The sequence below is a fragment of the Phoca vitulina genome, unplaced genomic scaffold (assembly GCF_004348235.1).
Source record: "Phoca vitulina isolate PV1807 unplaced genomic scaffold, GSC_HSeal_1.0 scaffold20, whole genome shotgun sequence".
In the NCBI taxonomy this organism is placed as follows: domain Eukaryota; kingdom Metazoa; phylum Chordata; class Mammalia; order Carnivora; family Phocidae; genus Phoca; species Phoca vitulina.
Window position 1 is genome coordinate 8,663,262 of NW_022589723.1, and position 27,195 is coordinate 8,690,456.

Consider the following 27,195-nt stretch of genomic DNA (forward strand, 5'->3'; position numbering starts at 1 on the left):
CCAGGCACCCAGGAGGTGAGGAATGATTGTTGGGCAGGGTTGTGCCCATCACGAAGCGTTCCGCAAGGGCTGCCCGGGAGGCGGACCTCCTCCTGTACCAGGCACGGTCCTCGGACCGAGACAAAGCCCTACGAGAACTCTTCTGCTTCCAGCTTGGGGGCTGGAGTCAACCGTCCCTGCTTAACTTCCCTGCAGTTATCCCCGCATTCTTAAACCCCACTACTCTCTCCACTTCGCCAGGCACCCCGAATCCACCGCGGCTCCCGCGGCCCCCGATCCCGTGGCCCCTCCGAGCCTGTGCGCTCCGGGAAGCCCACCCGGGCGGCGCCCCCGTAGGCGGCTTACCGAGCAGCGAGCCTATGAAGATGACGACCTGCACGGTGGTGGTGAACTGGCGGTACAGCTGAGCCTCGCCGAACTCCCCGAGCGCGCTGCGGTTGGCGCTCCCAGCCTCCGCGCCCGACGCGTTGCGCGGCTCGCTGGCGTTTCGGGAGATCCAGCTGCCGTTGTGCCCCATGTCGAGGAAGGGGTTCCGGCTCCACTCGTCGCCCGCCCGTCCGCCCACCACGGAGCCCCGCCTGGGTCGCTCCTGCCCCGGGTGCGGTGGAACACGCGGGCGCCTGGTGGAGTCCTGGAGAACCCGGGGCAGCCGCGGGTCCCCTCACCTCTCCACATCGCCAGCCCCGGCGCCTGGGAGGCGGGGAGGGAGGAGGGCGAGGCTGCGCCCCAAGCCGGTTCCCTCCTGGGTCCCCGTCAGCAGCCACATGGAGGCGGCACGGTCAGAGCCGGCAGAGCTGCGTCCGTCCCTCCTCCCGGGTAGACAGCGCGGCCAAGCCCACTCGGCAGAGATGGAAACACAGGAGGCATCTGATAGTCAAGGAGGTGCTCCCCGCTCCCGCCGCCCTCTTCAACCTCTGCTCCTTCCACCCCCCGAGGGCCGGGCCATCCCTCTCGAGTCCCCTCCGGCTGACGGGCTTGACCCCTCTCCTCAGGAGGACGAGAACATTTGGCTGATCAATCCTGATGGCTCTGAGGGGCTGGATGGCGATGGGAAACCTGTGAAATGCCCAAGCCAAGTGACCGGAGCTCCGAGGGGACCCGGAGTCCCCGACGGCACCTACGGTCTGGGCGGAATGCCCTTAATCTCCCAACAGCCTCGCCCTCACGCGCCCGGCCGTCCCCCAGGACGCCGGCGCGGTCTCCTCTGGCCCAGCCCCTAGTCCGGGACTCCAACCTCCCGCCTCGGTGTCAGCGGCAAGAGACACCGTTCTGGAGCCCCTTTGCCTCTGCACGGCCTAGCGCCCCCTTTCCTGGCCCTGCTCCCGCCTTTGCTGCGGGGAGAGACGCTCGCGGACGCGCCGGGACAAGGGAGAACGCCCCTACAGGAGCAGGACACCATCTGCGCACCGCCGGACTACCCGCGCGCTCCAGGAGCAAGGGAAGGGAGCAGGCGAAGGGAGCGCTGCCGGAGGGGGAGGGGGGGGTGGGGGGGCGGTGGTCACGTGATGCGCGCGGCTCCGCCCCCCACGCCGAGGGGGCCGAGGGGATGGCGCCATGTTGGCCGTTCCAAGCGCGACTGCCAAGGCTGGAGCGTGGGAGGTGCGGGGGTCCTGATTTGGCTGCAGTGGATGCGTTCAAAGCGCTTCCCCGGCTTCGCTTTATTTACTCCTGTGATTACTGCCCCTTATCTCTTCAGCAGGGGCTGCCTGAGAGGCTTATAATTACACTACAATGTCACCTGGGCAGGTATCCCAGTTTTTGGCCCCTCAGTGACGCCTTGGGTGTAGCTGAAGATGAAAGGTAAAATTTAGGAATACCGTGCACGGTTTCCTGGACCTTGTTACTGAGTCTCATTTCTAAAAGGTACACAGTACGGCCCAAGTCTGGTGCAATCTGAAGAATGAATACTTGGGGAGGGAGCAACTTCCTGCCAGCTGATGCAAAAAGTTGGGAAGCTGGGATAACCAAGTGAACAAGAAACAGTAAAGAGTAGCTGAGTAGTAAAAGGAACGTGTACTGCATCCAGAGAAAGGATCTGGAGAAAAGGAGAAATGAGCGGAAAAGACAACTAAAGATGTGCTGTTTTGAAGTTTTGGAAATTGGTTTCCTTTTAATTAGTGAAGGAGTTGGTAGAGGGCTTTAACATACTGACTGATAGCGTTAGGTTCCTGCATACTAACTCTTAAGAATTGAGTAGAATAACAGAATTTCTTGGGGCACCTGGTTGGCCCAGTCAGTAGGGCATGGGACTCTTCATCTTGGGCTTATGAGTTCCAGCCCCATGTTGGCTGTGGAGATTACTTTAAAAAAAAAAAAAATTACCAAAATTCTTGGTGGTCTCAAGGCTGATCCTGCTACAATGTGACTATTTCACTTACAGTGTGCAAGACATGAAGTCTTTAAAGAGCAAAAAAGCCCTCCATGTCTTGTACATTATTGGGTTTCACAATATCTGCACATAATAATCCTCCATGTAAGCAGTTACTTTAAACATTTCAGAGGCCATAAAAAGAGGAGAGGCAAAAATGATGTAGTTTTGGAATGTTGGTGGTGTTGGGGTCCAGAGCCCACTGCCAAGAATTCTTAAGATGGCTTCCACGCAAAAAAGGTGGTTTTATTAAAGCATGGGACAGGACCTTGGGCTGTTGCCCCAGAATTGTGAGGAGCAACTGATTATGTACTTTGAGGTTGGGGGAAGTAAAGGTAAAGGAAGTTCCAAAAGGATTTTCTTATGCTAAAGAAGACTCATAGGATACCCAAGGCCTTGCTATTGTCAAATGAAAGTTATTTTTCCCCTCTACCAGTGCTTTAACATTAAGACAGTTGGGAGGTTCCTGGAGGAACATTATATTCTGCCTGCCTCAAGTATTTGTCAATCTACATTTCCTTCTGCCTTTGTTTCCCACATCAAAATTACTGATCAATTGTGTATTTTTTTTAAAAAGCCATTTCTAGTAGTTAAAATTAGTTCTTAACATCCAAACATATTTTTCAAACCCCTTGCACTATAATCATTACAAAACAAAATGTAGTAGTCATTCAGCAACATCCAGCACGCTCCGGTAGAAAAGGCTGAAGAAGAATGTGTTTTGTAAATGAGTTGTTTAGTAGCAGTTGTAAAAATACCTCTTTACCTGCCACTCCCTATTCAAAACTACTAGGAAGAGGGGCGCCTGGGTGGCTCAGTCGTTAAGCGTCTGCCTTCGGCTCAGCTCATGATCCCAGCCCCGCATCGAGCCCCGCATCGGGCTCCCTGCTCGGCGGGGACCCTGCTTCTCCCTCTCCCACTCCCCCGGCTTGTGTTCCCTTTCTAGCTGTCTTTCTGTGTCAAATAAATAAATAAAATCTTTAAAAAGACAAAAACAAAAACTACTAGGAAGAGCTGGGATAAAGTTGTAGAAAAGAGGGATGCCTGGGTGGCTCGATGAGTTAAGTGTCTGCCTTTGGCTCAGGTCCCACATCTGGCTCCTTGCTCTTTGGGGAGCCTGCTTCTCCCTCTGCCTGCCGCTCCCCCTGCTTATACACCACCCCCGACAAATAAAATCTTTAAAAAAAAATACGTAGAGAAGGGTCAATTTTGTAGATGTAAAGGGTTTAGTAAAGCAAGAAACCTCTCATTTTTTTATTCTGAAAAGATACCAGTAAATTCTCTATAACCCCTAGATTGGTATTGTAACCAAACTAACCTGAGTTAGCTCGTTGGTGAGTCACAGGAACTGATGTGGGAAACAAAGGCAGAAGAAAAATTATTAAATTCCCTTACTACTTACAGCCCATGGATAAGTCCTTGAAACAGGCAGAGTGACCTTCTGACTTTGCTAAGGGTAAAAGGCAATCCTAGCCCCACCCCTCCCTAGAATCCTGTAAGTCTACTTTAACATATAAAAATTCCTTTAAAAATGTCCTTATCTCTAACCCCCCCAAGATAGTGTTGGCAATCACCCCCCAGGCATATGGCCCCTGATATACATCTGAAAGGTCTCATGACTAAGGTTTTATTAGACGGTAATAAATGACGTTTTCCCAATAATTAGCTAGCCCCCTCAAGGTCCTGGAAAACTTGCTTCCAAATTCCTTAGAGACTTATGCTATCCCTAACCCCCTCCCAACTTGAAAGTATATAATGGTCCACTCCTCATGATCCCGGTACAGCTCTTTCTGCCCACAGGTCCTGTCCCTGTGCTTTAATAAAACCACCTTTTTGCAACAAAAATGTTTCAAGAATTCTTTCTTGGCTGTCAGCTTCGAACCCTAAGGTTCTTTCCTACATCAGGAACTACACCAGGTGAGTTGTCCCACAAAGGAAACTTTATTTGCAGTAAATAAGGAGATCATGGGGAATAACTTCCAAAGCCATGACTCCCAAGCAAGGAAGAATGGGATCCTTTTATTTAGGGTTAGGATATTTAGATAAGGGAGCCTTAGTGTTATATGTAGAGGTGGGCATAAGATCTCACATGCACCTTGAGGAAACATACCTATACATACATTGTATGTTATGTAAATGAGGCTTGTGCTCCTCCTGGGGTGGAGATTTTAGTATTATAATGAGGTAAGGGTAAATAATAATAATAATAATGTAAGGGTAACTCTTGGTCACTCTGTGGGTCACATCATGGTCCGTTTGCGCAGGAATGAGACAGGGGTTAAGCTCAAACTGGTCTGGGTGGGCTAGACCAGCTCTCTATCACAGCAGTCAGTATTGCTTGAGGGGTAGTTTTGGTTTCCATCACAGGATGCTCTGTGTATAGGGTTAAGAGCTTAAGGAAAACTATAGGACAAAGATTGGTGGGTACAAGCAGGTGAGCAGTAAAGATCAGGTCTTGGGATCTAGATCTTTACTTTTTAGGGTGTAAGGTTAATAGAATTAAGAATTAACTTGAAGGATGCCTGGGTGGCTCAGTTGGTTGAGTTGGGTGGCTCAATTTGGGCTCAGGTCATGATCTCAAGGTCCTGAGATTGAGTCCTGCATCGGGTTCCGTGCTCGGCGAGGAGTCTGCTTGTGCCTCTCCTTCTGCTCCTTCTCTCTCTCTCTCTCTAATAAATAAATAATCTGAAAGAAAAAGAGGAAGGGAGGAAGGGAGAAAGCAGAAAGGAAGAAAAGAAAGAAAGAAAGAAAGGGAAAAAAAGAAAAAGAAAGAAAGAAAGAAATTAACTTGGGGCATCTGGCTGGCTCAGTCAGTGGAGCATGTGACTCTTGATCTTGGGGTTGTAAATTTGAGCCCTACATTGTGTGTAGATGATGAGGGAGCAGAAGGTAAACTGAGGACAAAGCATAAGCTGACACCCCACAACAACAACAACCCCCCCTCCCCCACCCCACTCCTGGGTGGGATAGGTGAGACATTCCTCCAGGAAATTCCCAAGGGTCTTAATGTTAATACTTTGCTTGCTAGAGGGAAAAACAACTTCAGCTTGCCAATAGCCCGGCCCAGTATCTTCTTTAGCATATGAATCTTCTTTAGCATATAAAAGTCCTTTTTGGACATCTCCCTTTTTCCTTACCTCCCCCAACTCCCAAGTACATAATCAGCCATTCCTTACAACACCAGTGCCGTAGCTCTTTCTGCCCCGGGGTCTTGTTCCCATACTTGAATAAAATCACCTTTTTGTACCAAAGTCATCTCAAGAATTCTTTCTTGGCCATGGGCTCCGGACCTCACTAACATTCCAAAACTACATCATAGAGATTACTTGATTACTTAAAAATAAACCCAGGTTCCCTGAGTGTGGCTGTCTGCTAAGACCTAGGTCCTTGTCTCACAGAGTCGAAGAATCAATCTCACAGACAAAGGAGAATGAGTAAAGCGATAGAAGTTTATTAAGCAGGGGCACCTGGGTGGTTCAGTTGGTTAAGCGTCTGCCTTCGGCTCAGGTCATGATCCCAGATTCCTGGGATCAAGCCCCACATCGGGCTCCCTGCTCAGCAGGGAGTCTGCTTCTCCCTCTCCCTCTGCCACTCCCCATGCTTGTGTGTGTTCTCTCTCTGTCAAAATCTAAAAAAAAAAAATTAAGCAAGGATACAGAAAAAAAAACCTCAGGAGTGAGAGGGGGTCTGGACACGGTTACCAACATGAGCCTCCACTGGTAGTCTTTTATTTAGAACTGACCAAGGCGCTTATGTCCTTATCAGTCTTATGATATCTTGGCTGGAGTAAGGACTGGTGATAATATCTTTAATGGCTTACTTCTTTTATTAGGGTCTGGTTATTCTTTGTTGGTCACAGGTGACCATCATAAAAAAGATACACACACATACAGGCCTAGGGCAGGGTGGTCTGGTTTGTTCCCTTATCTCTGGTTTCCTTACATCCCCGCATTTTTGGGATTTCTGTGAGCCTGATCCCAGAGCCCCTTATATCTCTCCCTACCTAGCTCCGCCTGTCCCTTACTTGTTTTCACCAAGTACAGGATAATTTGATTGATATAAGATATCGGATAGGATTTAAATATATGTTAAGTGTCTATGGTAGTGTTATTTATACTTGTCTGGTCATTGCAAACTTAGTAGACTAAAAAACAATCATTTATTTTGCTCACAGATATGCAATTTGGTCAAGGCTCAATGGCACAGCTTGTCTGCACCACATGACATAAGCTGGGGCAGCTCAAAATCAAGGCCAGGGTCTGGAATCTGAAGGCTTGTTCATTCACGTGTCTGTCAGTTGATGCTGGACTTCAGCTGGGACTGTGAGCTGGAATACCTATAGGTGGCCCTCCATGTGGAGGCTTCCTCACTGCCTGGCAGCTATGTTCCAAAAGTGAGCACTCCAAGAAATTTCCAAGAGGACAAGGTGTAGCTGGGGCACAGGGGTACAAAAGCACCTGGCTCCAGGGCTCCCAAACAAACAAGGTTCGCCCACTCGCCACTCACCAAATCCTAAGACAGAGAAATGAGTGGTGGTGAACCAAGAAAGGAATTTATTTCAGTGAGGCCAACACTAGGTATGCGCAGGTGGGCAGTGAGGGTCAGGTCAATCATTGTCTTGAAATCAATCACCTGCAGGGTCATGCTGGCTCAGGGCAGTCCTTATTGCTTGAGTAGTAGTTTCAGTTTCTGTCAGGGGATGCTCTGCCCACAGGGTCCTTTGCCTGAGTGAAGAAATAAGCTAGAAAGGAGAACCTATTTAGGAAGTTTGACGTCAACATGGGGGTAGTTGAAGTGGAGCAGTTATATTGACTTCTGTGGCCTAATCTCAGAAGTCACATAGGATCAGTTCAACTATTTGTTGAAGCAGTCCCAAAAAACACCACATTTATGGGGAAAGTACATAGACTGTACTTCTAAATGGGCGAAGTGGCAGTTATATTGTAAGGAGAGCATGTGGAATGAGAGATATTATAGTCATTTAAGGAAAATATAATCTGCTATAATGCCTATTTTACTTTTGTCCAAAAGAAAAAAAAAAAAACTCCACCAAAAGGCCCCATTTTAGATACCTTTTTTCCTGGAATTAAACCTGAAAAGTTAGGGAAAAAAATTAAGGGGCGCCTTGGTGGCTCAGTCGGTTAAGTGTCTGCCTTCGGCTCAGGTCACGATCCTGGGGTCCTGGGATAGAACCCTATGTTGGGCTCCCTGCCCCTCCCTGTTCCTCTGCCTGCCGCTCCCCCTGCTTGTGCTCTCTCTCTCAGTCAAATAAAGAAATAAAATCTTAAAAAAAAAAAATTAATTGGAGTCTGCTCCAGTTACTTACCATGTATAGGTGTTATGTGTTTATGAGCTGGTCAATATTAATACCAGACAACAATCAGGTACACAGCCATGGCTGAAGGCAGGTGGTAGGACTACCAATCTACATTTATGTGCTAGTTAATTTTTACCCCAAAATTTCTGGAACTACAGTAAAAGGTAATGATGATGCAGACTGGCTGAGTCTGAGAACCCAGAGGGATTCCCACAGGACCAGCCAGGAGGATCCTGGGCTTCGTGCAGAATGGAAATCAAACACGAGCCAAAAGGAATTGTGAGCAGAGTTTATTGAAGATATATATAGAGAGAAGATACAAGTAGAATTTCTGGGAGACTCTTGAAAAGAGAGAGAGTCTTGTCTTTGATCGGGGTCTTTTTTGTTGTTGTTGTTGTTTAATTAAGGATGGTGGTCTGCTGTATGTATCCTCCCAGCCATACCAGGCCCTGGGCAAAACCACGACGAGTGCTCAAGCGTCCTCCATAAGTCACTTATGCCCTGGAGCTAGGGGTCTTGGCATCAAGGTGTAAGAAGACAGTGGTCTTGGAAAACTTTCATGATGACCTCACCCGGTCACCTTAGATGCTTTCTATTGTGCTGGAAGTCTCCAAAGTAATCATTAACTCCTTGACCTTTACAAGGAGGAAGTACAGTAAGGCATGTGTGAGGCGGGGTGCAGGTCCTAGCGAGAATAGTGGCAGCAAGGGGCACCTGGGTGGTGCAGTCTGTTGGGCGTCTGACTCGTGGTGTCAGCTCAGGTTGTGATCACAGCATCATGTGAGTCTGCTTAGGGTTCTCTCTCCCTCTCTCTTTGCCTGCCCACCCCCACCCCAACCCTGCTCATGCATGCTCTCTTTCCCTCTCTCTCTTAAATAAATAATTCTAAAAAAAAAAAAAAAAAAAAAAAAAAAGGAGGGGCGCCTGGGTGGCTCTGTCAGTTGAGCATCTGCATTCGGCTTGGATCATGATCCTAGGGTCCTGGGATGGAGCCCCATGTTGGGCTCCCTGCTCAGCAGAAAGCCTGCTTCTCCCTCTCCCCGTTGTTCCTGCTTCCTTTCTCTCTCTCTCAAATAAATAAATAACATCTTTAAAAAAATAAAAAGAGTAGAGGTAGCAAAAAAAAAAAAGCAGTCTTTTACGGGGTCCTTCAGTTTCCCTGTCTCAATGCGAAATGGGGTAGAAAATAAGCAACCTCTGGCTCTTAGAAAATGCTTTTACAAGTAACATTCCTCTCCCATAATGAATAATATAAGAAGGCATTCTCCCAATTTTAAAAACACCTGTGTTCCCAAAGTTTTTAAATCATTTTTTAGCACTCAAGGACCATTTTCTTATTGAAATAATAAACATGATGATAGGGTTCTCAAGGCAGAGTGGGAACAAAAAAAGGGAGTGAGATTCTCTGGAGATTAAGGACTCCCGGGGAGATCCTACTTAGTCTTTCAGGTCTGCCTTCTTCACTCTCCACAGCATTTAAAAGAGCTACTCTTCTTTTTTTTTTTTTTTAAGATTTTATTTATTTATTTGACAGAGAGAGAGACACAGCGAGAGAGGGAACACAAGCAAGGCGAGTGGGGGAGGGAAAAGCAGGCTTCCCACTGAGCAGGGAGCCCGATGCAGGGCTCAATCCCAGGACCCTGGGATCATGATCTGAGCGGAAGGCAGACGCTTAACGACTGAGCCACCCAGGCACCCCAAGAGCTACTCTTCTTATGCTAGTAATTCACTCATTTAACAAAGGTTAATGCCTGTGTGCTGGGAAGGCAGGAATATAGCAGCACGGAATAGAACAGATTCTCATAGCTTTCTCCAATCACCTCTCTTAATCGTATACCTACTGGCATTTGCTTAGGGATTTTCCTTATTGTATCCATGGGAAAATAGATATGATGGTTAATTTTGTGTGTCAACTTGACTAAGCCATTTGGGTTGCACAGATATTTGGCCACACACTATTCTGGGTTTTTCTATGAAGGTATTTCTGGATGGAGATTAACATTTGAATCTGCAGGCTGAGAAAAGAAGATTCCCTTCCTTACTATGGGCAGGTTTCATCCAATTAGTTAAAGTCTGACTAAAACAAAAAGGTAATAGGTAATTTTAAAAAACCCTATTATCAGGTGCCTGGGTGGCTCAGATGGTTGGGCATCTGCCTTTGGCTTGTGTCGTGGCCCCAGGATCCTGGGATCGAGCCTGCTTCTCCCTCCCACTGCTTGTGCTCTCTCTCTCTCTCTCTGTGTCAAATAAATAAATAAAATCTTTAAAAAACAAAACAAAACAAAACTATTATCTTCTCTGTGTTTTCCTCTTATACTACTGTGGTGTAGTGACAGGTAAAATTTCCATATAGGTGCTAATATCAAGTCTTTCAATATTTATAGAATATAATAGGATTCATCTATGTTCAAAAGAAGTCCCAGATTCCAGCTTTCTTGGGCATTTATTAAAGAGCAGGAGGGGGGTGCCTGGGTGGCTCAGGGGGTTATGTGTCTGCCTTCCGCTCAGGTCATGATCCCAGGGTCCTGGGATGGAGCCCCGTGTTGGGCTCCCTGCTCAGCGGGAGGCCTCCTTCTCCCTCTCCCACTCCCCCTGCTTGTGTTCCCTCTCTCCCTGTGTCTCTCTCTGTCATATAAATAAATAAAATCTTAAAAAAAAAAAAAAAAGCAGGAGGGGGCTTGGGTAGGGGGAAGAAGAAATGGAATAGGATTTAGGATAATTGCAAAACCCAAGGTGGGGGGAGTAAAGAGGAGCCTCTGGGTTTTATTTCTTCCTTCCTTCTTTCCTTTCTCATTGAGGGTCTCCTCCTCCTCCTTCCTGTCCCCTACACCACACCCTCACATGCTCCTGTGTGGCCTCTCACTAAAGGCGAAGAGAAGACAAAAGCTGGAGAAATGGGAGTATTTTGCATTGGTAAGCCCAAGAAGCATGTTGAGGGAAGATGGGTCCTCATGACCCCGGTTACCTATCTGGAACAAGTGGTTCTATTTCCAAATGGCTATTTCTATGCCTATATAAGACACAGATAATGCAGATTTATTATGTAGCTATTATTAGCGTTCAACAATATGTTGTTCTCTTCTGCCAGATACACAGAAGACTTTTTCTCAGATGCCCTTGCAAGTGGGCAGGGTCATGTGATGATTATGACTAACAATATGTGGGCAAAAGTGACAAATTATTTCTGGGCTGTGGCAGTGTAAAGCTGTTTGCGATTCTCAAGTCTCTCTGCTGCTCGATCACTGTAATAGTGGAAGACGCCTTGGGTTGAACTGGAAGAGCTAAAACGTGGACTCAGAAGTAGACTATGTTTCTGAGTCACCATAGTGGATTGGGGTAGGAGGAAGGAAGTCCTGGTGAGCCACCCAGACCCGCCACAAATTTTGTATGAGCAAGAAATAAACCTTGATTTTACTAAACAACCAAGATTTTTGGAGCTACTCATTATCACAGCATAAACCAGACAATCCTGCCAGATATAATTATGAAAACTGGGGCCTGCATATTTAAGAAAGCACAGACTTGTGCTTGTTTCGGCAGCACGTATACTAGAATTGGAACGATACAGAGAAGATTAGCATGGCCCCTGCACAAGGATGACATGCACATTCGTGAAGCGTCCCGTATTTCACACACACACACACACACACACACTTGACTTTATTTCTAGGGAATGGAAGGTATTGAGTCAGGAACTTTAAAAATCTTTGTGTGTATTGGTAGTGGCAATAGGATATCCTAGATCCTTGTAAAATAAAAATAGTGGCTGATAATAAAACCTCTGGGTATCTTTGAATAGAACTATTGGTCTTTTTCATGTCCAAAAACATACTGGCCTCTGATAAATTTATGTCATTTAAATGGCTTTTTTGGAGCGTACTTAAGCTTAGTATAAGTGATAACCTATTTCTTTTTTTCCCAGAAACCAGATTGGCTCTTTACATTGGCAAACCTACCAACTCCCTCAAGATAAAAGATTCTAGTATAGTGGGCACAAAGGGAACAGCATGAATGTTGGAATCAGTTGTACCTGGGTTTGAATGCCTGCTCCACCAATTCCATTTGTGACACTGGGCAGTTACATGACCTTTCTAAGTTTAGTTTCCTCCTCTACCAAATAGGGATAAAAATGTCTATTTGGGGGGGCATCTGGCTGGCTTGATCTCCAGGTCTTAAGTTCAAGCCCAACACTGGGTATAGAGATTTACTTAAAAAAAAAAAATGCCTATTTTGTAGGGTTATTTTGAGGACAATATAATATCAAAATAATGAAAACCTCTAGGGGTGCCTGGGTGGCTCAGTCATTAAGCATCTACCTTCGGCTCAGGTCATGGTCCCAGGGTCCTGGGATTGAGCCCCGCATTGGGGGAAGCCTGCTTCTCCCCCTCTCCCACTCCCCCTGCTTGTGTTCCCTATTTCACTATGTCTCTCTCTGTCAAATAAATAAAATCTTAAAAAAAAAAAAAGGTAACTGTATAAGATCCATTTCTGTTTATTTAAACTTAAAGAAAACAAATATCAAAGGGGGAAAAAGTTTTACCTTTCAACAAAGAATTCTCTATATATTTAAATAAAATACTGCCTAACAAGCCTTGTATTTCAAAAAGTGTGTAAGAACTACTTAATTCGCAAAAAAAAAAAAAAAAAAAAAAAGAACTACTTTATTTGCAATTAGCAAAGGACAACATGGCTTTTGGAAAATTTTACTTGAAGATTTAGAAATCCATTATTTAGCCTTTACATTACTGGGCTCAATATGTTTACCTTGTAGTTCTTAGTTTTTAGTTTTTACTATGTTAAATTACCATCAAAGCAATAATCTGTTTAAAAGATACTAACACTTGGGGCGCCTGGGTGGCTCAGTTGGTTGAGCGTCTGCCTTCGGCTCAGGTCATGATCCCAGGGTCCTGGGATCGAGCCCCACATCGGGCTCCCTGCTCTGCGGGGGGCCTGCTTCTCCCCCTCCCTCTGCTTCTCCCCCTCCCTCTGCTTCTCCCCCTGCTCATATTCTCTCTCTCTCTCTCTGTATCTCTGTGTCTCGAATGAATAAATTTTTAAAAAACCTTTAAAAAAAAAAAGATACTAACACAGCCTTCTCATGTATTCCAAATTATCTCAATATGTGGATTGGGAAATGATATGAATCTATGAATGTATCTCCTAATTCAGTTCCCCAATTTGAAATAGTCCTTGCACCTGTGAATTGCTATTAAATTCATCAAGAATATTTAGGAGGTGTTGGGGTGCCTGAGTGGCTCAGTCGTTAAGCATCTGCCTTCAGCTCAGGTCATGATCCCGGGGTCCTGGGATCTAGCCCTGCATCCAGCTCCCTGCTCTGTGGGAAGCCTGCTTCTCCCTCCCCCACTCCCCCTGCTTGTGTTCCCTCTCTTGTTGTGTCTGTCAAATAAATAAAAAAAAAATCTTAAAAAAAAAAAAGAATATTTAGGAAGTGCAAGGTTTAATTACTCCCCTCCCCCAGGTAGCCTCAATAGTCTTAACATATGAGCACATAAACACAGTGGTCATAAAACATGACTAGTTTTTTAATAGCAAATATGCCAAAATTAAAATACCACAAGTATTATCACCTATAAAGGAATCACTTTGGGAAGTTATTTAGTTGTTGAAGAATATCATGATTTCTCAACATCTTTTTGTGACTCCAACATTTTTTTGTGACTTCAGAAGCTGGTACATTCTTTTCTATATCCCTGATCATAACAAATATGTTCTTTAAAAATAAATTTGATTTTTTTTTTGAAAGAGTCAAAAGTTACTTAGGACAAATTCTGATGAATTAAGTGATCAAGATAGTAATATCTTCTTTGCTAAAAGATGAGATATGATTATAAGATACTATTACTCATAGTCTTTTTTTTTTTTTAAAGATTTTATTTATTTATTTGACAGAGAGAGGCACAGCGAGAGAGGGAATACAAGCAGGGGGAGTGGGAGAGGAAGAAGCAGGCTTCCCGCTGAGCAGGGAGCCCGATGCGGGGCTTGATCCCAGGACCCTGAGATCATGACCTGAGCCGAAGGCAGAGGCTTAACGACTGAGCCACACAGGTGCCCCACTATTACTCATAGTCTTGAGTTGGAATTAATGGCACAACTTTGGAATAAAAATATAAACTTATTCCAGAATTTATCTTGTTAAAACTTATTCCAGAATTTAAAGGATAAGATTCATTTGGGTATGTAAATGTGTAAATACACACAAATACCCACTATGTGCTGCAAAAGCCATTAAGTATTTTTTATTTCATACTTTCTTCAGCAGCAGGAGCTCTATTACCTCTCCTGCTTCTGGCTGCCAGGCCACAAAGCAGCAAGAACACATCAGTGCCTTTATCTCCTGGATGGAGAGGAGAAAGAAGGCAGAGCAGAAAATGTATTCAAAGAAGTAATGGCTGAAAAATTCCTATATTTGGCAAAAATCTAGAGATTTGAGAAGTTTAGTGACTTCTTAATAGGATAAATCCAGTGAAATCCACACAAGACAAATCATAGTCCTAGTCAAATTTCCAGACACTAAAAAAAAAAAAAAAAAAAAAAATTCCTGAAAGTAGCCAAAGAGAAATACCACATTACCTGTAGGGTAAAAACAATAGATTTCCATTGAAACCATGTGGGCCAGAAGGAAGTGGCAAAACAGTTTTCAAGTACTGAAGGAAAAGAACTGTTGACCCAGAACTCTCCATCCAGGGAAAATAATCTTCAGGAATGAAGGGAAAGGGGATTGTGGTTTTTAAGATTTGGAGTACAACAGCCAATCTGGGAGTTTTTCCTTGGTAAGTTGAAGGTAAACAGTAAGATGGAGATATACTTTGGGGAAGCAGGGAGTACATGAGGGAGTAGAGACTCTTCCTTGGGGATTTGATCTAAGGGTTTAGAGAGGGGTTGGAGAATAAGAAAATCTTGGGGTATCCTGAAAAGTTCTTAGCCCCACTTACCAGTCTGGATGCTCCGAATGCTCGGAAGTTATCTCCCAGGGGCCACTTAAGGGCCAGTCTTTCCTTTGAAAGGTACAGTTTGTACATTCCAAGCCTGCTGAGCTGACCCTTTATTTGACATAGAGCAACCAAATGCAATGTGTCGACTTTGTTTGTATCTGAAAAAAGCCACTGTAAAACAAAACAAAACAACTTTTGTCTTCTAATAGCTTATTAAGTTATAATTGACATACAATAAATTGCATATACTCAAATTGTACTGTTTGATAAAATTTGATATATGCATACACCTGTGAAACCATCACCATAATCATTCCAATTTTAGTATATGTGCTGCCAAAGAGAGCCTACCATCACCACAATCAAAATTATGACCATATTCTTCAGCCCCAAGAGTTTCTTCTCGTCCCTCTGGAATCCCTCCCTCTGGCCTATCCCTGTCCTCCCTATCCCAGCTGATCACTTATATTCTATTACTAAGTTTGTATTCTTTAGAATTTTATATAAATGGAATCATATAAAAAAAATAAAAGGAATACTATAGGATGTACTCTTTTGTCTGGCTTCTTTCAGCATAATTATTTTGAGATTCATCTATTTTATTATTCCATGGATAGTGTATTTCTTTTTATTGCTGAATAGTATTCCATTGTACGGATATATCTCAATTTATTTTTACCTCAATTTTTCCATTACCTGATGATAAGCATTTTGGATTGTTTCCAGTTTGGGAATTAAGGTGTCATGAACATTCATATAAATTACTTTCATTACTCCAGGTTAAATACCTAAGAGTAGACTAGCTGTGTCATATATTTATTTAGGCATATATATTAACTATTTTTAAACTAAAACTGCATGAAAGAACCTTAATGTAAAACCTAAAACCATAGAACTTCTAGAAGAAAACAGGGAAAAATCTTTGTGATCTTGGGTTAGGCAAAAATTTCTTGGATATCACAACAAAACATGATTCATAGAAGAAAAAACTGAGGAACCGAATTTCTTCAAATTAACAACTATATGGGGGGAGGGGAGATTAAAAAAAAAAAGAACTATGTTCTTTGTGAAACACTGTTAAGAGAATGAAAAGGCAGGGTGCCTGGGTGGCTCAGATGGTTAAATGGCTGCCTTTGGCTCAGGTCAAGATGCCAGGGTCCTGGGATCAAGTCCCATGTCGGGCTCCTTGCTCAGCAGAGAGCCTTCTCCCTCTGCTTGCCTCTCCCCTGGCTTGTGCTCTCTCTCTCTCACATACACATAAATAAAACCTTAAAAAAAAAAAAGTGAATGAAAAGGCAAGCCACAGACTGGGAGAAAATCTTTGTAAATCATACATCTGATAAAGGATTTACTTCCAGAATACATAAGGGATTCTCAAAACTTAATGATAAGAAAACAATTAATTCAATTTTTTAAATGGGCAGAAGATTTGAATAAACCAAAAATATACGAATGCCAAATAACCACATAAAAACATGTTCAACATCATTAATCATTAGGAAAATGTAAATTAAGACCCAGTGAAATATTACTACACATCTATTATGGTGTTTAAAATATAAAGGACTGGGTCACATGGGTGGCTCAGTTGGTTAAGCATCTGCCTTCAGCTCAGGTCATGATCCCGGGTCCTGGGATCAAGCCCCACATCGGGCTCCCTGCTCATTGGGGAGATTGCTTCTCCTTCTCCTGCTCTCCCTGCTTGTGCTCTCTCTCTCTCAAATAAATGAATAAAATCTTAAAAAAAAAAAATATATATATATATATATATATATATATATATATAAAGGACTGACAATACCAACTACTAGTAAGGGTATAGAATAACTAGAATTCTCATAAACTGGTGGGAATATAAAATGATACAACCACTTTGGAAAACAGTTTGTCAGTTTCTTTTATTGTGAAATTTTGACTTTGAAATATCTTCAAACTTACATAAAAGTTACAAGAATCATCCAAAGAACTTTCATACATCCTTCCACTAAATTCCCCAATAGTCTACATTCTACATTTGACTTAATCATAATCCCTCCCTCCATTTTCTGAATTATTTGGGAGCTAACTGCATGTTCTTATTACCCCTTAAGACAGCAGTGGAAATTTCCTATGGACAAGGACATTTTTCTTTTTCTTTTTTTTTTTTTTTTTTTTAAAGATTTTATTTATTTATTTGAGAGAGAGAGAATGAGAGACAGAGAGCATGAGAGGGAGGAGGGTCAGAGGGAGAAGCAGACTCCCTGCCGAGCAGGGAGCCCGATGCGGGACTCGATCCCGGGACTCCAGGATCATGACCTGAGCCGAAGGCAGTCGCTTAACCAACTGAGCCACCCAGGCGCCCTAACAAGGACATTTTTCTAAATGACCACAGTACAACCATTAAAGTCAGGAAATGAACACTAATACAATACTGTCACCTAGTCCACAGACACCACCCCCCCTTCAAATCTTGCTGATTGTTTTGATTATGTCATTTATAGGTCCATCACCCAGTACAGATTTTAATTTAGACAAACTGAGAATTTTGAATATAGATGGGTATTAAATGATGTTAAACAATTGTTACATTTTTAAGCTGTAAGCATATTATGTTTGTAAAAAGTCTTTGACCTATTAGAGATACATATTTAAGTATTTATAGAAAAAAATGATGTTTGAGATTCTTTGAGATTCACTCCTACAGAGCTGGGGTGGAGGGTGAGAAATGAAATAAGACTGGCAAGATATCTATAACTGTTGAAGCTGGGTAATGAGTACAGGAGGGTTTATTTATTTTTATTTATTTATATGTTTATTTTTTAAGTAGAATCCACGTCCAGTGTGGGGCTTGAACTCACCAACCTCGAGATCCAGAGTCAGATGCTCTACTGACTGAGCCACCCAGGAGCCCCAAGTGTAGGAAGGTTTATTATAATATTTCTTCTACTTTGACATATGTTTCAAATTTTCTATAACTAAAGTTTTTAAATAAAAGACCAATGGAGAAGTTGAAAGATTTTAAAGATTGGAGTGAGATCCTATTTGTGATTTAGTAATATTATTCTGGCTGCAATAGGAAAAATGGCTTCAAATGGATCAAAAATGAAGACAGTGACTGTTTTTTAGCTGTTAAGGTCATCCAGGGAAGAGATGATTGTGGTGTGAAGTAAGTTAGTGGTAATGGGATGGAGTGAAGTGGATAGATTGAAGAAATGGACTACCTGAATGTGAAAGTTGAGAGAAAAGGAATCCAGAACACCACTTCGTTGGCTTGGGCCAATGTAGGCAGAGTGGCACCATTTACCTAGATACAGATTGCGGGAAAAAGAACAGCTCCCAGGGGAAGGAAGGAGAAGACAGTTTGAAGAGGCCTTGGGTCAAACTAGTGCATTTGTGTTATCATATTATCTGGGCCAGATATCTCTGTTATCTGAGCCAGCACTGAGTGAATAGATGACAGCAAGATACTTAAGTAATCATTATTTAGCAAACAGTATAGGGGTAGGAGAGGTAGATAAAGGAAATGGCACTTGGAAAAATATGCTTGGAGGGGTGCCTGGGTGGCTCAGTTGTTAAGCGTCTACTTTCGGATCAGGTCATGACCCCAGTCCTGGGATCGAGCCCCACATCAGGCTCCCTGCTCAGCGGGAAGCCTGCTTCTCCCTCCCCCACTCCCCCTACTTGTGTTCCCTCTCTCACTGTGTCTCTGTCAAATAAATAAATAAAATCTTTAAAAAAAAAAAAAAAGAAAAACATGCTTGGAGGGTGCCTGGGTGGCTCAGTCCGTTAAGCGTCTGCCTACAGCTCAGGTCATGATCCCAGAGTCCTGGGATCAAGTCTTGCATTGGGCTCTCTGCTCAGATCCCTCCCCACTGCTTATGCTCTCTGTCTCTCTCTCTCAAGCAAATAAAATTAAAAAAAAAAAGAAAAGAAAAATATGCTTGGAGGCAGGATTATAACAGAAAGACCTAAATTCACATTAAGTAAACTGGGCATGGAACATAATTCTCTTCATGGAACTGTAGTGTTACAGGATTTCTTGTCTTTCAGTGCCTGTGGGTCTTGGTCACAACGCTTTGAAGAATGAAGAGGGAGACCAGATGAAGAGTGGTGGGTAGCCAAGCAAAGTTTATTGAGGGACAATAAAGTTTATTGAGCGATAGTACAAAGCTTCCCAACAGGAAAGGGACCAGAGAGGGTCGCCGATTTGGCATTTAGATCTAGGGGTTTTTCTGGGATTGTTGGCAGGATGTTTTAATCTGATTAACCCTCCCTGCACCTGTCACCCAATCAGGTTTTTGTCATCTACCTATCACTTGGGAAAGGGTGGAGGGCTCCTTCCAGGGTGGTGTAAAATCCTTTTAAGGGTGGTTTCCTCTTAGGGCGGGGTCCTTCTCTCTGCCTGCCTTTCTTCCAACTCTCCTTCCTTAGTAGTTCAAAAAGATGGCTGAAGGAAAGGCATCTTTCAGTTGCACTTTTTTAAAAAAAATATATTTGTCAGAGAGAGCACAAGCAGGAGATAGCAGGCAGAGAGAGAAGCAGGCTCCCTGCTGAGCAAGGAGCCTGATGGAGGGCTCCATCCCAGGACCCTGGTATCATGCATGACCTGAGCCGAAGGCAGATGCTTAACTGACTGAGCCACCCAGGCATCCCAATATTTTAAAGTTGAAATTGTAAGGTGATAATGAAGATTCTTAAAGGTGGGAATGTAGGGACAAAGGGCAGGTGAATCCATCCTTAAAGGGATGAGTTTGGGGGCACAAAGCTGAGAGGACGCGGAGTAAAGGTCACTTTACTCCTAGTAGTCTTGAGGGAAGGTTCAAGGTTAGAACCTAAGTTGAGTTGAAAACCCATCAAAGTCTGCCCTTTGAGTTTCCTCTCCCTATGGTGCTGGAGTAAAGAAGTTCCAGGCATTTCGTGAAAACATCCGGCGTTATCATTCCATTTTGACTGATTTATTTTCCCACGTTCTTGCAGATTTCTTTGCTCTGGCTCTCCCGCAAAAAATAAGCAAGGCCATATCCTGGCCTCTTTCCCTTGCTTCCGCTAGCTGGTCCTCCCGCTGCTGAAGCCAATTCTGGGCGCTGCGCCCAGCCCCGGGTACGCCCCCGGCGCGGAGCCCCGCCCTGGCGCGCAGCTCCCACCCACGGACCTGCCCCCGGCGCGGAGCCCCGCCCACGGGCCTGTCTGGAGAGCGGAGCGGAGCCCAGCCCTGGAGCCCGCCGGGTGCCCATCACCGCCACCACAAGGCCGCCCGGCTTGGGCCACCGCGTCGCCATGGCTGGGGGCCGTGGGGCCCCCGGGCGCGGCCGAGACGAGCCGCCGGAGAGCTACCCGCAGCGGCAGGAGCATGAGCTGCAGGCTCTGGAGGCCATCTACGGCGCCGACTTCCAGGACCTGCGACCGGACGCGTGCAAATCGGTAGGAACGTGGCTGGTCCGGGCGGTGCTGGGGTGTTGCGGCCCAGTCTTTCCTCTGCGCGACTTCCCCCGGCCAGGCCAGGCCTGGCCTCGCCGACACGGAGCCACCGGCCCTTTTTACGATTCTTCAGCCCTTTAGTCCCTCCCGATTCCACCCACGCTTACTTTTTGTCCTTGCACCCGCTCGCCGGGGTCTTCAGAACCCCCACCTCGGCCGAATTCTCTCCCAGCCTCTTCTCCAGGTCGGCTCCTCTGCCCTACCTCACGCTTCTCATTTCCACTGATAGGCCGTAGCATTCCTGCCTCCTTCCAGTCTTGCCCTTTTTCCCCCCGGCTGAAAGCCCTTGAGTTTGATACAACAGTGCATCATAGAGATCCGTTGCAACTTTGTTCTGGCGACGCTTGGAAGCGCTTGCACAGACCTTACTGATCCCCCCTCCCCCCCAATCACTATTCCCTTCAAGTCTCACCCTCCCTTGTGTGCAGAACTATAAACCGTGTAAACCCCACTGTACTCCCCAGGCGTCCTCACTGTTTTCGGGCCTGGAGCAACTTCCTTTAAGGCACTTACAGCGTACAGAATACATTCATCTTCGTCGTAATGGAGGAGTGCGCTGAGTTTAGACCTTTGTTTTTTTTTTTTAAGGTTTTATTTATTTGACAGAGAGAAAGACAGCTAGAGAGGGAACACAAACAGGGGGAGTGGGAGAGGGAGAAGCAGGCTTCCGGAGGAGCAGGGAGCCTGATGCGGGGCTCGATCGCAGGACCCTGGGATCATGACCTCAGCGGAAGGCAGACGCTTAACGACTGAGCCACCCAGGCGCCCCGAGTTTAGACCTTTGAAATGGCATTTGGTTTAAAATATTATTTTCCCTTTTGTCTGGGAGTAAAGGCTCATTATAAGCAGCTGACACTGATGGTTTCTCCCCGATCCATGAAGATTTGTCTTTGAATATCATTTAAAAGTTTTTTTTTTTTTTTAATTTATTTATTAGAGAGCGAGCGAGAGAGAAACAGCATGAGAGGGGAGAGGGTCAGAGGGAGAAGCAGGCTCCCTGCTGAGCAGGGAGCCCGATGTGGGACTCGATCCCGGGACTCCGGGATCATGACCCGAGCCGAAGGCAGTCGCTTAACCAACTGAGCCACCCAGGCGCCCCGAATTGTCTTTGAATATCATTTAAAAGGTAGTCTCTTCCTTCCCTGTCATTCCTGCATTTCACAGCATCTGCCTGTATCCGGGATTTCCTTAACAGGATTTTCTGCAGCTGTCAGAGCAAAAACATTCTCCCTTTCACTCAAAGTGATTCTTCCTTCATTAAATATTTATTGTTCTAGGCATCAGGAATACCGTCCAGGACAAAACACATCAAACCTCTTGCCCTCGGGAAGCTTACTTTTCTAGTGCTTAATTTCAAAAGTTTTTTTTTTTTTTAACCTGAAGTAGTAAAAATGTAAATACTCCTCTTATACATCCTTATATTAAAAATAATATAACTTTTTGGTGATGTGGTAACTTGTCTTTCTAAACATCGAGAACCAGTAAGTAGGCCCATTAAGCAGCCAAAATGGGAGTCACAAAGTGTACCCATGGACTCAAGGCAAAGTCTGTAAGACCTCCTTCAGAGCCACTCTTTTGAAAAAAATATTTATTTATTTATTTATTTATTTGACAGAGAGAGAGTATAAACGGGGAGTGTCAGTCAGGGGGAGGGAGAAGCAGGCTCCTTGCTGAGCAGAGAGCCCAAATTGAGGCTCCATCCCAGAACCCCAGGATCATGACCTGAGCCGAAGGCGGACACTTAACCGACTGAGCCACCCAGGTGCCCCCAGAGCCACTTTTATTTGCTTTATACATGCTTAGCTATCTAGTTGTAAGGCTACGAAAAGACAGGAAAAAGGAGCTGCTGTACGTAGGGATATCAATAATCCCAGAATTTACAGTTGGTGACCTTTTCTAACAGAGATAGAAGATTAACAAAAACAAACAACTATAAATGGCAGGCAGAAGAATTCGAATAGCTGTCTGTGGTTCATAGCACAGGGTGAATAGCCTGAACACTTTTCATAGGCCTCATAGGCAAGTAACTGCTGGCCATTAACAATGAATCAGAGTGCAGTCATTCAGCAAGTACTTATTATCACTTGTGTGCCTGTCTTCCGGGAAAGAGTAGGTGGGTCCACAATCCTTTATCCAAAACCCTAGAGACCTGTCCGGTTTCATAATTCAGAGGTGTTTGTGTTCAAGTTCATGTGTACACATTCCATAGCTTACCTAACACCTCAGGGGGCTGGTGGTGGGGGCAGCATCCAAAATTAAACACAGTGAAACCTGAATGTTCAAATGTTCACATGACTGGGATAAATAAAGGCTGTTAATAGCCTCTTGTCAGGTCAGGCCAAATTTGCTGCTAATAAATTCAATTCAGAATTTATTGACCTGAGTAAACTTCACGTTTCTTTGACTTCTTTTAGGGGATGTGTTAGAATGTAGGTTTCAGAGGTTTCAGTTTACTAGCATTTGTAATATCATTTATAGATAACTAAACGTTTTGGGAATGAATGCTAATAATTAGTTTACATACTAAAAAAGTTTGGACACTACTAGGTTAAAATACAATTTACTCTAGAGTTATACGTGTAGTACTAATTATCTTGGCTTATCTTCCATGTCAGCAAAGGGTCTCTTAATTTATAATTTGATATCTATTGCAAAGTTCTCTCCTAAAAGCTTGCTGCTTCTGTCTCTGGGCCCACCAGTAGTGTATGAGAGTCCTTGTTTTCCTACATCTTCCCCAGCATTGTAAACAGCAGGCTTTTTCATCTTTGCCAGTAGATGAATGAAACACTTTTTTCCCCATTGTGTTATCTGTTTTCTTTTTTTTTTTTTTTAAAGATTTTATTTATTCATTTGACAGAGAGAGACACAGGGAGAGAGGGAACACAAGCAGGGGGGAGTGGGAGAGGGAGAAGCAGGCTTCCGGCTGAGCAGGGAGCCCAATGCCGGGCTCGATCCCAGGACCCTGGGATCATGGCCTGAGCCGAAGGCAGACGCCCAACGACTGAGCCACCCAGGTGCCCCATGTGTTGTCTGTTTTCTTTTCTCCTCCTTTTTTTTTTTAGTAATCTCTATGCCCAACATGGAGCTTAAACTCACAACCCTGAGATGAAGAGTAGCGTGCTCCACCAACTGAGCCAGCCAGGCATCCCATATATTATCTTGTTTTCTTAGTCATTTGTCAGTTATTTTATGTTAAAAAAAATTAGCATTATGGGTCATATGTTGCAAATGTTTTTCCCTATTTAACCATGTGCATTTTGATACTTACGTAATTTATGCGATTAAAAAAACTAATATAGTTAAAATTACCTATTTTTTTTGTTTTATAGTCCCCCCCTTTTTTTTCCTAGAAAAGATTTCCCTACTCCATTGTTACTAAAAAATGAAGTCTTCATGGTTTTCTTTTCTTTCATAACTTTGTTTTCAAACTTAAAAAAAAATGTTTAAAAAAAATTTTTTTAAGGTTTTATTTACCCATTTGAGAGAGAGAGAGAAAGAGAGAGGGAACACAAGCGGGGGAAGTGAGAGAGGGAGAAGCAGGCTTCCCGCCGAGCAGGGAGCCCGATGCGGAACTTGATCGCAGGACCCCGGGATCATGACTTGAGCCAAAGGCAGAAGCTTAACCGACTGAGCCACCCAGGCGTCCCTGTAGTTTTTCCATATGAACTTCAGAATCAACTTGCCTAGTTCAAAAACTTATGGTGACGTTCTTAGTGGAATAACATTACATATATTTAATTTGGGGAGAATTCAGATTCTGAATATTCTCATGTTCATTTATTTTTTTTATTGAAGTACAGTTGACACAATGTTATATTAGTTTCAAGTGTACAACAGTGATTCTACACTTCTCTGCATTATGCCATGCTCACCACAAGTGTAGCTATTATCTCTTACCATTGTTACCATATAACCTTTTCGAATACCATTTACTATATTCCCTATGCTGTACTTTTTTTTTTTTTTTTTAAAGTAGGCTCCATGCCCAGCGTGGAGCCCAACCCAGGGCTTGAACTCATAACCCTGAGATCAAGGCCTGAGCTGAGATCAAGAGTCAGATGCTTAACGGACTAAGCCACCCAGCCACCTGCCTATACTGTACTTTTGATCCTCTTTTATTCCTGTATTCCTTCCATACCTGGAAGCCTGTATTTCCTACGTCCTTTCACCCAGTCTATCTGTTCCCCCACTTCCGTCCCCTCTGCCAGCTATCAGTTTGTTTTCTGTATTTGTTAGTCTGTTTCTGCTTTTTGTTTATTGTGTTTTTTGTTTTTTTTTAGATTCCACATATAAGTGAAATCATAGGGTTTTTGTCTTTCTCTCTCAGACTTACTTCACTTAGCATAATACCCTCTATGTCATCCATATTGTCACAAATGGCAAGATCTCATTCTTTTTTTATGGCTGAGTAATACTCCATTTGTGTGTGTGTGTGTGTGTGTGTGTGTGTGTGTGTGAGATCACTTCTTTTTTTCCATTCATCTATGGATGGACACTTGGGCTGCTTCCATAGCTTGGCTACTGTAAATAATGCTGCAGTAAACATAGAGGTGTGTATATCTTTTCAAATTAGTGTTTTCATTTTCTTTGGGCAAATACCTAGTGGTGAAATTACTAGATCATATGGTATTTCTTTTTTTTAATTTTTTGAGTACCCTCAAAAAATACTGTTTACTGCAGTGGCTGTACAAGTTTACATTTCCACCAACAATGCACAGGCTTTCCTTTTCTCCACATCCTTGCCAACAGTTGTTTCCTCTTACAATTTTTATTTTAGCCATTCTCACAAGTGTAAGGTGATATCTCATGGTTTTGATTTGCAATTCCCTGATGATTAGTGATGTTGAGCACCTTTTCATGTGTCTGTTGGCCATTTTTCTTTTTTTTTAAGTAGGCTTCACGCCCAGCCTGTAGCCCAGCGTGGGGCTTGAACTCACAACCCTGAGATCAAGACCTGAGCTGAGATCAAGAGTTGGATGCTTAACCAACTGAGCCACCCAGGCACCTCATCCATTTATAAGTCTTTGGGAAAATGTCTATTCAGGTCCTCTGCCCATTTTTAATTGAATTATTTGTGGGTTTTTGGTGTTGAGTTGTAGAAGTTCTTTATATATTTCAAATATTAATCCCTATTGGATATATCACTTGCAAATATCTTCTCCCAGTCAGTAGATTGTCTTTTTGTTTGTTTCATTTTTCACTGTGCAAAAAAAAATTTGTTTTTTAAGATTTTATTTTTTAAAGTGATCTCTATACCCAACGTGGGGCTTGAACTCACAACTCCAAGATCAAGAAGAGTTCCATGCTTCACCAGCCGAGCCAGCCAGGTACCCCTGTGCAAAAGCTTTTTATTTTGATATAATTCCAATAGTTTATTTTTGCCTTTGTTTCCCTTGCGTGAGGACACATATCTAGAAAAATGTTGCTAAGAACCTCTCACATTTAGGTCTTTAATCTGTTTTCACATATGTTTGAAATGGAGCTATAGGTTATTAAATTCTAGCACTGTTTAAAAATCTCTCCAGCCTGACAGACAAATACTTAAGAGAGAAGGGTGATTTTTACAAAGTCAGTTACAGAAAATACTCACTTTTAGAAAAGGAGATGTGGGGGGAAATCAGTGATTAAAGCATTTAACATAAATCAGAGAAAGACAAATACTGTACAATCTCTCTTATATGTGGAATCTAAAAATATAAGCCAAGCTCATAGATGCAGAGAACAGATTGGTGTTTGCTTGGAGGGAGGAGGGGAGGATGGAAGAACTGTTTTTTGTTTTTAGTTTTTTTAGGTTTAAATAAATCAAATTTAAGAAAACATAAAATATAGACGAATGTTACCTAATTTCCTTTTTCTGAGCTTTTACTATCATCATTTTTATTTTTGACTTCTTTGCAGACTTAAAACCAGAAACTTGCCCAGATTATCTTGCTTGCACATGTTACTTTATTTCTAGATTTGTTCTATTTTCACACAGACTAGTTTCTTTCCACTTTACAGAATATGAGATCTAGAGCGTGTGAGAAAGAGGCCACATTGAGCCAAGTCTGGCCATTAAAATTTTAAGGAGGATGTGATTCACAGAGTCCTAGGTAACAGTTCTAGGCCAAACACCTGAAAGTGGTTTGAATTGTGTAACTTTTTTATATATATAATTGTAGTAAATAACACATAGAATAGAATTTATCATCTTAACCATTCCTCAGAGTTCAGTTCAGTAGTGTTAAGCTTATTTATGTTACTGTGCAACAGAAAATTGTTAGTAGTTTTAATTAATTTCCCAAACCTTGTCCTCATCTGCTGCTTATCTTTTTTTTTCATCTGCTGCTTATCTTGTAATCCAGTGAGTTTTTTTTAAAGATTTATTTATTTATTTGAGAGAGAGAGAGAGAGAGAGAACAAGCACACAGAGGGAGAGGGAGAAGCAGACTCCCCGCTGAGCAGGGAGCCCGATGTGGGGCTCGACCCCAGGACCCTGGGACCATGACCTGAGCTGAAGGCAGCCACTTAACCGACTGAGCCACCCAGGCGCCCCAAGATTTCTTTTTTTTTTTTTTTTTTTTGATGGCTGCATAATATTCCTGTGTGTGTGTGTGTGTGTGTGTGTGTGTACACCACATCTTCTTTATCCATTCGTCTGTTGATGGACATCTAGGCTCTTTCCATAGTTGGCTATTGTGGACATTGCTGCTATAAACATTGGGGTGACAAATTGGTTTTTTTAATGTATATTTTGTAGTATGTACATTTTGTATCTGATATATCCTGCATTGTGTTTTCCTGTCCTTTAGTGCTCTCAAATTTTTTTTTGGTTATCCCTTACTTTGTAAATATTTGCCTGTAGATATTCCAGGAATTCATTATTTCCTTATGCAGAGTAAGTAAAAGATTTTATCGACACTGTTCTAATGACCATTTATCTTCTGAACACATGAAGGAGGCCCTACCCACTCCACTCCCCAGCACATCTTGGTTGTTACCATCATTTTTGATCAAGTCCTGTTTAGCTCCAGGACTCCTTGATTGCCCTCACATGAGCTCATGCGTGGTATCCTAAACATGGCTTGCATAAAAGCCTCTTCACATGTTGCGAAGCCCCT

At 43.5% G+C, this 27,195-nt stretch overlaps 2 protein-coding genes and 1 non-coding gene across 9 annotated transcripts in view; 2 read left to right on the forward strand and 1 right to left on the reverse strand.

The window, feature by feature from the left end:
- Positions 1 to 1,459, reverse strand: part of GPR176 (G protein-coupled receptor 176) — a 115,732-nt gene extending 114,273 nt beyond the window's left edge. Inside the window, exon 1 of the mRNA XM_032417163.1 lies at positions 346 to 1,459. Within this exon, the coding sequence (XP_032273054.1) occupies positions 346 to 517 (172 nt within the window). The 5' untranslated portion in view covers positions 518 to 1,459. The remainder of the gene's footprint in view (positions 1 to 345) is intronic.
- A 9,750-nt stretch (positions 1,460 to 11,209) lies between these two features.
- On the forward strand, positions 11,210 to 11,316 carry LOC116640880. The gene has a single exon (XR_004301097.1). It is a non-coding gene; the product is annotated as a U6 spliceosomal RNA (small nuclear RNA).
- An 8,476-nt stretch (positions 11,317 to 19,792) lies between these two features.
- EIF2AK4 (eukaryotic translation initiation factor 2 alpha kinase 4) overlaps positions 19,793 to 27,195 on the forward strand; it is a 106,616-nt gene continuing 99,213 nt past the window's right edge. For 6 of the 7 annotated variants that reach the window (XR_004301074.1, XR_004301073.1, XM_032418040.1 and 3 more), the window contains exon 1: positions 19,793 to 20,038. Coding sequence is in view for 4 of the 7 variants with exons in the window: in XM_032418040.1 (XP_032273931.1) it covers positions 19,895 to 20,038 (144 nt within the window). In the remaining 3 variants the exon portion in view is untranslated. The remainder of the gene's footprint in view (positions 20,039 to 27,195) is intronic. The other variant, XM_032418048.1, reaches the window with a different exon arrangement.